At 36.9% G+C, this 13,408-nt stretch overlaps 1 protein-coding gene across 2 annotated transcripts; it reads left to right on the top strand.

Annotated features, from left to right (window-relative positions):
- The first annotated feature begins 2,376 nt into the window (after positions 1–2,376).
- Positions 2,377–11,676, top strand: LOC121128865 (uncharacterized). 2 transcript variants are annotated; one of them, XM_071893286.1, is made up of 2 exons: positions 2,377–2,754; positions 9,603–11,676. In XM_071893286.1, exon 2 carries the CDS (start codon positions 9,633–9,635, stop codon positions 11,208–11,210), a length of 1,578 nt encoding a protein of 525 aa, XP_071749387.1. In that variant the 5' UTR covers positions 2,377–2,754; positions 9,603–9,632; the 3' UTR covers positions 11,211–11,676. The 2 variants fall into 2 exon arrangements, with proteins under 2 accessions (XP_071749387.1, XP_040580396.1); XM_040724462.2 differs by lacking the exon at positions 2,377–2,754 and adding an exon at positions 9,380–9,495.
- Positions 11,677–13,408: the final 1,732 nt, after the last annotated feature.

Genomic DNA, 13,408 nt, shown 5'->3' with positions numbered 1-13,408 from the left:
TAAAAAGCAAATTTTTCAGTAGTATTCAAAATAATCTTTTGACAAGATTTCATCGAGGAAAATTAGAACTTTTTTAACTCCCGTACAAATTGAAATTTTCCTTGCTTCTATACCAGACGATAATTCTGATGGGAATCTTTTCGACATGGAAGAAGAAGAAAATATTCCTGGAAAATATTTAATTTCCCCCTTTGAAGATGAATATAACAATGATTATAAAGAGAGTAAGCCATCACTTTTTTATTTGTATATTTGAAAGTACTGGTACTTATTTGATGTTTATTGAAGTGGTTCATCTACTATTTTGAATGATTGATTTACATGGATATACACACATTATCAAGTCTAATAGAACATGAATGAAGGCCAGAACTAATCTCTACCATACCATTATATTCCTAACTCAAATGAAGAAAATTTGAAAGCTCCTGATGGGACTCAATGATTTGAAATTCCCTTAAAAGTATCCAATACTGTAGGACAATTTCGAACACAAAATATTCTCACTGAATCCCCAGGTCCTACTTCATATACCAAAAAAAGTGTCGATTATGGAACAATGATGAGTATATTTTCATTATTTACTGATAACTTTAGAAAAAAAAATGTCAAGAGATTTTTATAACAACATACTCCTGCAAACTTTTATTCTGGGGCCAATGAATATTTTGTCCCAAATATAACAATCTATTGAGAAGATAATGGGATTTTGAGTCAACAGCAAGCCAAAATTTAATACCAAATTTATCTAGTTCATTTGCCATGTATTGGGTAAATGGACATCTACTTGAAGTGGCAAATAGTTGTTCATCGACAGTGATATCCTCTCCGGGACGATAACAGGCTTGACAATTATTTATAAATCTGTACCATATTTTAGAAAAAAGGGCAAACTTATCCGTTTGGATTCGTTGACTTCGAGACGATTTTAAATCGAAAAGTAGAAACTGAAAACCCATGTACACAACGTATTACGGCGTGTTCGCAGAGGCAAAGGTGGTCAGTGCCTCCGGAATGCTATAACGAAGAAAACCAGGGAGTATAATAATCTTTTGAAAAATTCAAAGTTCTTACCTGGGGTGAGTATTGTACTCGATATGACAATATTAGGGTATCTAAAAATAACTGTCACTCTAGGACTTCTTTGTTATGTTAATGTGAATGCATTCTCAGTGATTCGCTTTAGGAGAGTGATGATTTGGATGGTGTTATCACGTTGGAAAGCCTAAAAACATCTGAGAACTCCTTTCAAAGCTTTAAGTTAGCGGGTCCTGATGGAATTTCTCCTTGTTTACTAAAATTTCTTCCAAATAAAATGCTGGAGTATCTTTGCCTTCTCTTTGTACGCTCTTTATGATTGAATGAGATTCCTTTTGTTTGCCAAGAGATGAAAGCAAACTTCGTGCCCAAACAAGTTTGAAAAAAATCGTCAAGAGATCCAAAGTATTTTCGCCCTAAAGTTATTTTTGTTCTTAAAACACTTGAACGGATTCTTCAATGGCATCTTCAAGAACAACTGCCTCTGTATCCACAAAAGGCTTTTATAGTTAATCGATCTACAGACTTACCTTTTGCTCAAGGAACCAACCTCCTTGAAGAGGCTATTTACAGCAAGAAATATGCTCTTGCTGTCAGTCTTGACTGTTGTTGAGCCTCTGAGAACATTTCCTTTGCTGCAGCTTTCACAGGACTCCAAGATCAAGTTGGGGATCTCCCTATCTGCTTTTGCTACAATAATATCCTGAAATGAAGAATTGTAAGCCCCACTCTTCGAGGAACTACATAGAAAGTTCGCCCAACCAGGGGGATACTAAAGGGGGAAATGCTGTCCCCTAATATCTGGAATATCATTATTAATTATATCTGAGTCAAGTTCAAAGATGCTAAGGTCAGGGTGTCAGATGATGTCCTCCTAATCGTTGTTGCACTTGATGTTGTTAGTATGGTTCATACTATGAACCAAGCTTTCTTAACTGTTAATCAATGGGTTCATGCCCATGGTCTAACTTTTAACCTCTCCATGACAGTGGCCACAGTTTCCACTCGTAAAACGAACCATTCACTTTCACCTTGGCCAACAAATACAATATTTTCAAGAGATGAAATATCTTCTGGTTATATTGGACTCAAAACTTAGATTTCACACTCATAAAGAGCAAAATCGTTCAAAGGCAAGAAGCTTCTTTATGCAATGAAGGGACTTATTGGACAAACCTGGGACCTTGGCCCATGCCAAGAACTCTGGGCTTACCTTAGTGTGGTCAAATCTTCCTTAACATATGGAGCTCTCATTTGGGCACACAATATTACGTCAGGGCAACAAACTCTACTTGACAAAATCCAGAGACTAGGAAACTGGATGTATTATGTATGATGATTTGAATGATAGTTGTTATTGTATATATATATTTATCAGATTTAAGCTATCATGAGTTATTGTTATTTTGATATTATGTTTGATGATAAATGATGTGTTGAGAGGTTTATTGCTGAGTTGTGTGTCTGGATATGATACGCGTATGATGAGTAATCACCAAGGCCAATCATCACATGCTGGGAGCATGTGATGAGGTGAATTGGAGAGTTCTAGAACAACTAGCATTAGACCCCAAACGTCTATAAATATATGTTATGATGTATGTAGGGAATTAATCGCCAGATTATCTCCGAAGAACTAAGTAATAAATAAGGCAGTGTGCAAACGTACTACGTGATTCTTATTATCAACCCTAAACTCCAAAACAACAACTTAAGGTAGGCCTAATAGTTATCCCATTGAACACAGCGGTGTTCTCATTTGACTCCCACTAAATTGTATCCTGAGAAGGAATGCTTATCAAATATTGATCTTATATTAATCCAAACTAAAAAATATAAGTAAACTTTGTAGTAGCCTTTTCCACGATTGCTAGAAAAGGACACTACAAATTGGCGCAGTCGGTAGGATGCTGTCAGTCTTGAGCAACTTTTGCTCTTGCTTTAGTTTATTTTTGTTATCGGCCGAAAATCGCAAATGTAAAGTAATGTAAAAGTAGATTTTGTAAACATCTCTCAAGATGTAAGTACGGTATAGGACCTAATATTTGAAAAGCCTCCCGAGGAGAACGGTAGTGACGTAATCTTAATGCGGTAGAGGACAGGGCAGGAAAAGTTTCTCAGTATTCCTTTAAAGTAGAATCAATGCGCAAAATCACTGTCCACCCTACAGTTTAGTGCAGTAAATTTACGGAGGGTAGTTATTAGATCTGACTGTAGATTTCTTAAAGAAATATGTAATTAGTAACCCAAAAAAAAAAATAAATTTAAGTCAATGATATAATTTAATGTCGGTTAAAAATTATTGAATTATCATGTGACTTAAGGGGAATGGGATGAGTGGGAGTATATAGACAAATTTATATATGTTATCTTTTTTGTATAATTATTTTGTGTTTATGTATTCAATTTTACATGTATATATTTATGTATGTGGGATCGAAGAATATAATCTGACATACATGTTCACTCCGTGTGGGCATCTATAGCAGATATATATTTGGAGATGAGTAATCAAATTGAAGGTTATATTATTAAGACGGGAATAAAACTGCCTAAATGCATAAATGCAAAGATTTAAATATAATATAAGGAAAGTAAAAGTAGAAGAACACAAGGGAGTAAAGATAATTATTAAACTCATGTATCTATATATATTTCTTTAGACTAAGCTGGGGTGAGACGAATAGTGATACGCCCATTTGATTCGCGTTTTGATTCTGAAATAAGTTTTGATTACGCTTTGAGGTCAGGATAAATAGTAAATCGCTGTCTTGCCAAATTAAGTTTTTATAAAATTACTGACCTATTAGTTTTAACAATTTAAAGGACAGAAAATGCAGACATCAGGCGACAATCTCAATCCATCGAGGTCACAGACCTTAACCAGGGAGCAGCTAAAATTGTATATTGGCCAACAGGTCAATAAAGCATCAAAACAATTTCAGGGGAACCAAAAGAACCCCCTGAAGGCGTATGATGGTAGTACTGACTTCCATTACTGGAAAATCGGTGCTTTGTCCCAGCTGAAAGATACAGGGGTGGATGAGATTCTCATGTGTAAATGGGCGGCGGAGGCCATGTGTGGTCCCGTGGAACAGACAGTCCGGCACATAGTCATGGACACATATTTTACCTTTGACGAGAGTTTAGGGGTCCCCCTGGAGATAGTCAAGGGCGGAACACATTTAATGGAGCGGTTAGACACCGCCATTAATAGTGTTGGGGGAAAGAAGAGGCGATGGCGGCCTTCAAATGAGATTGAGATTAAGAAGCAGTTTTTGCAGGGCCTGTTAAATAGGGTAATTGCAAAAGCTACTAGGAAAATAAATTATGACCATCCTGAGATGACGGCAGAAGAAGTGCTTCGACATGTAGAGCACTATGAGAGGGCGGATCAGGTCGATTATGTCGACCAAAAGGTATATAAGAGGGATTGGGGACGAGCTGTGCCAAGTAAAGCACCCAATGTAAATGCCCCAAAGCCCCATTACGCCATGGTTGAACCCATGGAGGTAGATGCAATAAGTCTTCCCACGCAAGGAGACCATTGCTTGATCCACCCTCAGGGTCGTCACAAAATGAAGGATTGCTTCATAGTAAAGAAGTATAAAAGGGAGGAAGAAGAAAGACAGGGCGCTACTGCGGCACCGAGGTTTAAACAGAAACCAAAGTGTTTTATCTGTCAAAAGGAGGGGCATATTAAAAGAAATTGCCCCTTGGCTAAAAATAAGCCGGGAAACTCCTAAGGGGGAAGAACCCCCCTTAGGTATTATTTCCCAAAGCGACGCCATCGCGGACAGCACAAATACCAAAGGGGATCTGACGCATCCAAAAGACTTTGGGGAAGAAACTACAATGAGCAAATTTGCTGAATCGAGTTTAGCAAGCTTAAATCTGCCAGGTAGTCAGCCAATTTGGTTCTGGGCCAAGTTGGGTGGTATGCGGTTTCAGGGATTAGCAGACACTGGAAACCGGGCACTCGATCTTATTGACGAGGCATTATGGAGGAGGTCAAATACTTGCAAGGACCTGAAAAAGGCGGACATTGTAGTGGGTTCAGTAGGGGATAATAGGTTAGATATTATTGGTATTCCTACTGAACCGGTTGTAATCATGGTGGAAAATTTAGAAGAACCATGGAAGATAAACCCCTAGTAGTTCGTGGGCTAGGGGTGCCATTTATACTATCACTGAAAACTATGAGACAGCTGTCCATATCATTAGAATTAGGTGAGGATATCATTGCTGGGGTTGGGACTAGCGGGACAGAAATTCGGTTAACAGAATATCTGGGTTCTGACGAGGCAATGGAACTTGTCTCCACTTTAATGTTAATTGACTGTGAAGAAGTTGCTGAGGTAATTATTACTGAGAAGACGGTAATTCCCGTAGAGAAGACGGTAATAATTGAGGCTACAGCCAAAGGGTACAAGGTAACTGATGACGGCACATCAAATATTGTATGGTTTACAGCAACTGAAGAAGATTGGAAAATAAATCTTGAGTCACAATTAACAGAAGTGAGGATGACGAGGCGGGGCGATAGTCGAGTAAAATTAGTCATTTCGACTGTTGAAGAAGAACCCCGGCGGATAGCTCCAGGAAGAAAAATAGGAACTATCCGACGATTGAAGCGTTACACGCCAACTCATGAAAATTTGTTAGCTTCAATGGAGATGGAGAAAATCTGCCCTCCATCTGAAGAACTTGAAAAATTAGACCCTAATATTAATTATTCACTAGTACTAGATAAATTGTTTCAATATATTGGAAAACCTATTAAAAGAGTAGCTAGTGAGGCGGAGAAAATTAAAAAAATGAAATTAATATTATGTTTGGGGGGAGAGTTCGAAAGAATGATTATCTGAGCGGTAATGAACGGGCACTAGTAGAAGAGTTATTATATAGATTTTATGGTATATTATCAAAAGACTCCTCCAATGTAGGCCGCACGGAAATATTAAAGTTGTGGTGGATACTAGTGAAAATGAACCGGTGAAGGCAAAGGTTAGACCTATGAATCCAGCTGTGAAAGAAAGTTTTAAAGGACAACTTCAACAATGGATTGAGGAAGGAATAATTGAACCGACCATAAGTGAATGGGGATCAGCGTTAGTTCCAGTAAAAAAGAAAGATGGAACAAGAGATTTGCTACGGATTATAGGGATTTGAATAGTATAACTAAATCGGATGCATATCCTATAGCTCATTCCATGGAATTGTTAACAGATCCACAAATTGGAAAGGCAAAGTACTTCGTTTCAGTGGATATGGCTGGGGCATACTTTGCAGTACCTGTGAAAGAAGAGGATCAGAACAAGTTAACAATTGTTTCCCCATTTGGGACTTATAAATTCCTTCGGATGCCTTTTGGACCCAAGAATGCGTGCGGGACATATGCACGATTAATGCGTCAAGTTTATGGTCCACAACTAGACCGGCGAGGACTCCTCGGATTCTTTGATGACAATCTCATCTTAGGATGTACGTTCATGCAAACACTATGTAGATTTGCTGAATTTATGCTCAGGACTGAGAAGGCTAATCTCAGGGTAAAGGCTACGAAAACAGATTTGTTTACGCCTATGACGAATTGGTTAGGGCACGAGATAGGGGAGGACATGTTGCTCCGGCTGATAGACTAGTAGAAGCTGTTCAGCATTGGCCTATTCCTGCTAACAAGAGGGATCTCCAAACCTTCTTGGGCAAGACCTCTTATTATCGTAAATTTATAGCATCATATGCTAAAATAGCTGAACCAATTGCAAAACTTCTCCGCAAAGATGTAGAATGGCAGTGGGCTAAGAGCCAAGATGAAGCATTTAATGAATTAAAGAAAAGGTTGCAGGTAAAACCATTATTAAATACCCCAGACTTTTCAAAAGAATTTATTGTAGAAACAGATGCTTCAAATTTTGCCATTGGCGCCGTGTTAACGCAAATAGGGGATGATGGTAAAGAACATCCGATTGCGTACGGTAGCAAGTCCCTTAATCAATCACAAAGAAATTATTCTGCAACGCAGAAGGAATTGCTAGCTGTAGTCGAGTTTGTAGAACATTTTAAGTATTTTATAATGGGAAGAAAGTTTGAAATCAGGACTGATCATCAACCTTTACAATGGTTCATGAAATCAGTTGCGCTTACTGGAATGTTACACAGATGGAAGGAGAGGCTTATGGAATATGAATTCGAAATTAAGTATAAGCCTGGAAAAAGAAATCAGAATGCTGATTCTTTGAGTAGAAGACCCGACCATGAAGAAGGTGTAACGGAAGAAAGTAAAAAGCCCAATGAATATGATTTCAAACTAATGAAAGCTATAGGCAAACCCATTGCAAATGTTGCTGCGGTAACAACTCGACGCAGGAAAAATAACTTGATCAAGAACAAGAAAGGATCAAGGTAATAGAGCAAGAGATGATTGAGGTACAAGATAAGGGAAAAGAAATCAATGAAAACGAAATTGATGATATCTCAACAGATAAATTTATAAAACTAGATTTTTATAAGTCACAAAGTGATGATACTTGCATGAAATATATTAAGGGTTTGTTAATGAAAAACAAAACGGTTGAGGAAATTAAAGCACAAGGTAATAAATTATTGTCGCGGGAAATTAAAGCTTATCTTAGAATATATAATCAATTACATTTAATTGATGGTAAATTGTATATGAAGGATAAGGAAAATGGAAATATGAGAATTTGTGTACCGGAAAAAGATATACGTACAGTTATTGCGACTGTACATGTACATCCTTTATCAGCGCATCCTGGAATGACAAAGTCAAAATTATTAGCTAAACAATATTTCTATTGGACAAATATGGATAGAAATATTGAGGATGAAATAAAAGGTTGCGAAGTCTGTGTTTGTGCAAAGGAAAGGAGACAAAGACCATTGGAAAAAATGGGACAAACTTCTACAGCCATCAATGAAAGATTCCTTGTATTTTACATGGATTTGATGGGTCCGATGTACAACGGTTATGCCAGTGATCCTAAGTATTTAATGACAATCACTGATGCATGTACTAAATTTCCAGAAGCGTTCCCTTTGAAGGAACCTACAGTTGAAAATATTTGTAAGATATTATTAACTGAATTCTTCCCAAGGTATGGAACGGGTATGAAATTAGTAACAGACAGGGGTTCACAATTTATTTCTAAATTAATGCGACAGGTGTGCGATGAGTTAGGAGTCATTAAAGCAGAAACTCAAGCTTATCAACCTCATACTAACCCGGTTGAAAGATTAAATAGGGATATTGGACAAGCTATTAGAACATTAATGGTCCAAGAAAATATCCCTGATAATAAATGGCATAAATGCCTAGGGGGAGCCTTGGCTCAAATAAGGTTCCTAATTGTACCGAGGTTAGGGTATTCTCCATTTTTCTTAGTAACTGGAGCACATCCAGTGGTTCCTGCAGTTCAATTAGATTCAAATATGCAAAATGCTCCTACATCAGTTAATGAACTGGTAAATACAGTTACTGATGCGTTAGAAAAAGTTAGAGTCCAACAATTTGAAAGTCATTTAAAGAATAGAGAGGCTTATTAAAAAAAAAGTAGTCCAACAGGTAATTAATGTTGACGATGAGGTGTTTTTGTGGGCACCACAAACTGACAAGAATCGTAAATGCTACTTATCAAAACGGACCATTTAAGGTTCTAAAGGTAATAAACGACAGAATGGTTGAGATTAGAACAAACAAGGGTCCTAAAAAAGTAGCTAAGGACAGACTACGGGTAATATCGGGAAAAGATATTTCTAAAGAATTGATTCCCTTTAATACACCTCTCTATAGAACAGAAAGAAATAGACCTTCAGACTCTAGACTAACGGAAGAGAACGAAAGTAATAATTTAGATCGAGTAATTCAATTTTCATATCCTGATTCTCCTGAAATTCAAACAATTCCTAAGATTTCTACATCCGTAAGTAATAAAGATATAGAAGATCTTCCAAAAAAAGGGATGATGAGGAGGAGAATGGAAAACAAGAGGATAAAAATGAAAATGGTAATATGGATGAACTCGAGGAGGCATATATGAGTGAAGCAGGAGCGGAAGAAATAAGAAAAGAAGTAAAGAATATGGAAGAATCGCCCAATAAGATGCAAGGATCTGTTGAGAAGAAGAATAAAAACGAAAAGCAACGCCTGAATATAAACAGAAGTCAAAGAAATTATTAAGTGCCGCCTTTGATGAACTAGCTGCGTTGCTAGATGGGAAAACACGCCCTAAGTCATATAAAAGGAAACCAGTCAGCCCCCACGCACAAGGTAAAAAGGAATCGCGTATAGAGTCAAGTGAAGAAGAGAGCTGAGCTGTACTAGTGAAGAAGAGGAACAGACTGAAAGAGAACTAGAAGATACAATTAATATATCTTCTACAGATGTTCCACAGGAGAAAGAGGGCGAGGAAAATAGTTTTCCTTAAAAAGGAATAAGTAATAAATATTTAATTGTGATTTGAACTTTAAAAAAGAAAAGAATTAAATATAATTAAATATGAAGTTACTTATTTTATTATTATCACTTACTTTTGTGTTTGAAGTTCTTCAAGTTAATTCAGAAAGTGAAATTAATGGAAAGGAAGAACTCGTCAATTCTATTCGAGGAAATGGGTAGAGTGGGAACTTCAGTACAATTGATAGAGGTCAGGACGGAATTACCAATGGTTAAAATCAACAGAAGAATTGAAAACGTCCTGGGGAGTATGCATGCTACAATTAAGTATATGAACATTGTGCGTATTCCCAAGTCATTGACGAATGCTCTACAACAAAGAATAGAATATATCCGCACACACATGAATGAAGTAATGATGTTATGTGGGTATAAGAATGACGGAAAAACGAAAAGGCAAGTGATAGTGGGCCTCGGAGTATTGGGAGGCTGGATGCTTAAGGGGTTGTTCACAAAGTTCTTCTCAAGTGATGATCACTCAAGGTATGAATCAGAGATATTGGATACCTTGGCACAGCAAGAAGAAGAACTAAGGGCAATCCGTGGAGCAATAAGAAACTTAGCCACAAAGTATGATATCCTTAAGAATGTCACAATGATGCTTCACAATCAGCTACAAGAAGTAGAAAGGGTTGAAACAATGATAATGGTGTTGACAACAATCTCAGAACAGATCAACAAATGGATCAGGGGAATACAGGCTGGTATGACCGGGAGATTAACACCAGACTTGTTATCAATCAATGATGTGGGGAAGATCTTGGATATGGTAAAAGAAAGGAATCATGATGGATCAATCAGTCCAGTTGAAAGTGAGAGTATTGGGAATTTTTACTCTCTGCCTGTGCAACTGGAAAGAACGGCAAACGGATTAGATGTGGCGGTTCGATTACCCTTATATTACAAAGATAATCTATACGAGTTATATAAGTATAGGGAACTCCCGATGACAATAGAAGAAGGAGTTCGGATGTCATATCGATCACCAATAGGAAAATATTTAGTGATTGATGACATAAAGGGTATTTATAAGGAAATTGAAACAGATGAATTAGTGGATTGTATTCATATTGAAGATATTCGTCTGTGTCCACATTTAAGGTTGTTCAGAATTGGACAAAATGGTTGTTTGCCTGCATTGATTCATGGTAACTTTAAATTGGCTAAGGGATTATGTGACATAATGTTACATAAATCGGATGACGTGTTTGTGTCGCAAATCAACGATGGAAAAATATTCGTGGATGTGCAGAAGACACAAAGGATCAAAGCGTCATGTACAAGTGGTTCTGGTAGGACAACAAAACGTCGAGAAGCACTTGGGTCCGGACAATGGATGATCACATTGCGGAATGATTGCAATGTGAGGATTGGTGATTACTTGATTGGAGAAAGACCAGTGACAAGTAAGATCAAGGTGAGGGTCGTGGAAATGATGATTCTGGATGAGGTGGAAGATGTTATTGCGGATTTAAACCTCCATGAAAGCTGGGTTTATGGTAATGGACAATCAAGCCTCAAGGACAAGCTAGAATTATTGACGGAACCTCAGAAAGCAATATCTATAGACAAGTTGAGGATAATGGCAAGAACTGCCAGGGTTGAAGAGAATCGTTTTTGGATATACGGTATAGTGGTTATTGAAACTTTATTAATCATTATATTTTCAGGATTCTTTGTGACGTTTGCTCTGTAAGGTACGAGCTAGAAGAGCTGTACAGGAGTGAGTTAAATCCTGAAGGGCCGTATATCGGGAAAGAAAGACGAGGTCGTCTTTTCCTCAAGGAGGGAGCATCTGTAGTATCACCAACTGGATGTATTATGTATGATGATGTGAATGATAGTTGTTATTGTATATATATATTTATCAGATTTAAGCTATCATGAGTTATTGTTATTTTAATATTATGTGTGGTGATAAATGATGTGTTGAGAGGTTTATTGCTGAGTTGTGTGTCTGGATATGATACGCGTATGATGAGTAATCACCAAGGCCAATCATCACATGCTGGGAGCATGTGATGAGGTGAATTGGAGAGTTCTAGAACAACTAGCATTAGACCCCAAACGTCTATAAATATATGTTATGATGTATGTAGGGGAATGAATCGCCAGATTATCTCCGAAGAACTAAGTAATAAATAAGGCAGTGTGCAAACGTACTACGTGATTCTTATTATCAACCTAAAACTCCAAAACAACAACTTAAGGTAGGCCTAATAGTTATCCCATTGAACACAGCGGTGTTCTCATTTGACTCCCACTAAATTGTATCCTGAGAAGGAATGCTTATCAAATATTGATCTTATATTAATCCAAACTAAAAAATATAAGTAAACTTTGTAGTAGCCTTTTCCACGATTGCTAGAAAAGGACACTAATGATACAGTATTATTCTAAATTTGTGCCCAATCCATCTCAATATACCTTTGAGCTGTATCCTCTATTACAGAAGCATTCCAAGTTTTCAAATAAGCCAATGAGGGGGGCTGGATTCTAGAAATCCTAAATGGAGGAGTTTTTAATATATCTGAGTACTACTGCAAGATCAAGGCCCCTGTAGATCCTGAAGCATTCCCATTTCTTGTTCGAAGTTATTAAAGATCAACAATTAAAAGACTCCCGTACTATGTCTTTCAAATGATAGGAATTTTGGAACTGATACTAGTTGGTTTTAACAATCAAATAAACTTTAGAACCGCCATTTCATCGGAGAACCTTCGCAAGATAATTTCGATGTGGCTCATAGACTGTCGCATCCTGGCTTTTAAATAACTCTCAACGAAATTACCAAACTTTTGTTTGGCCAAATTTCAAATCATGGATTCTGCAATATTCATACTGAATCCACATGGTCAACTCTTTTTGCGCAAAACTCTTGTCAATTTAGTACAATCAACGTTCACATCTTTGGACTAATTCCTCCTGGCATAGGCTTCCAATTCCTCTTGATTGTCCTCGACAGGGCATCAAGGTGGATGGAGGGTCTCCAAATGATAAATATCTCGGCTGAGACAGTCGACAATACCTTCTTTACTGAATATGGTGGGAGAGTCTTTGATAGAAGCCTTTCCTTTTGTTCCCTTTTAGTACCTTCAATCCTGGGCACGTATTCATCTCCTATGGCTGAGGTGCTGTGATTGGCTCCATTACTTTTCCTATCAAGGTTATCAATTACAAATATCTATTTGAAACCACATGAGCATAAAATATGAAACCCCTGGAGTCCTCAAAGTAGAATGGAGTCGGCAAATATGTCCCTGGAGCAAGCTTCTTACGCATTTATTGAAAACTAGTGGAAAAAGCCTAACCTTGGAACCTCAAAGTTTTGTCAAAGTACGGCCGCATATTCAAATTGGATATGGACCAACGCAAAGAATCAGTTTCAATATATCTTACGGAATTGAGGACACTCTCCAGGATTTCAAAACTAGTAATGAAGCATATTTAAGTTAGAATTAGGCTAAATTTTCTTCGACTCAGATTCTAGGTCGAATATTGTGTGAAATCTAGGAATTAAGTATTAAAAGGTTTCTAGTTTGGTAATTTAAAGAGTCCGAAATGAATTCATTCTCATTATAACTTTGTCAAATAAAGTTCCTTCATATGTACATAATATCTGAATGAAATCTTATTTAAAAAAACTTCACGAATTGAAATAGTATTTTTGGAGAAAATATTTATTAACATAAATCTTAGACATCACAAATAAAATTCTAATTATTGAATAAATAATGACCAAAAGGAAAGTTTCTTAATGTATTTTCTTCTATGGTAAGTATCATTTTATCCCTTTATAATGAAATCCTCATAGATTTCATTAAAAATCTATATTCACTAGATTTCTAAAGCTTTTTTGATTAGAAGTAAATAGAAAGAAAATATATTGAAGAA

Source organism: Lepeophtheirus salmonis, chromosome 14, assembly GCF_016086655.4.
Source record: "Lepeophtheirus salmonis chromosome 14, UVic_Lsal_1.4, whole genome shotgun sequence".
Classification (NCBI taxonomy): Eukaryota; Metazoa; Arthropoda; class Copepoda; order Siphonostomatoida; family Caligidae; genus Lepeophtheirus; species Lepeophtheirus salmonis.
The sequence above is the reverse complement of the archived record's forward strand: the minus strand, read 5'-3'. Positions and strand labels throughout refer to the sequence as shown.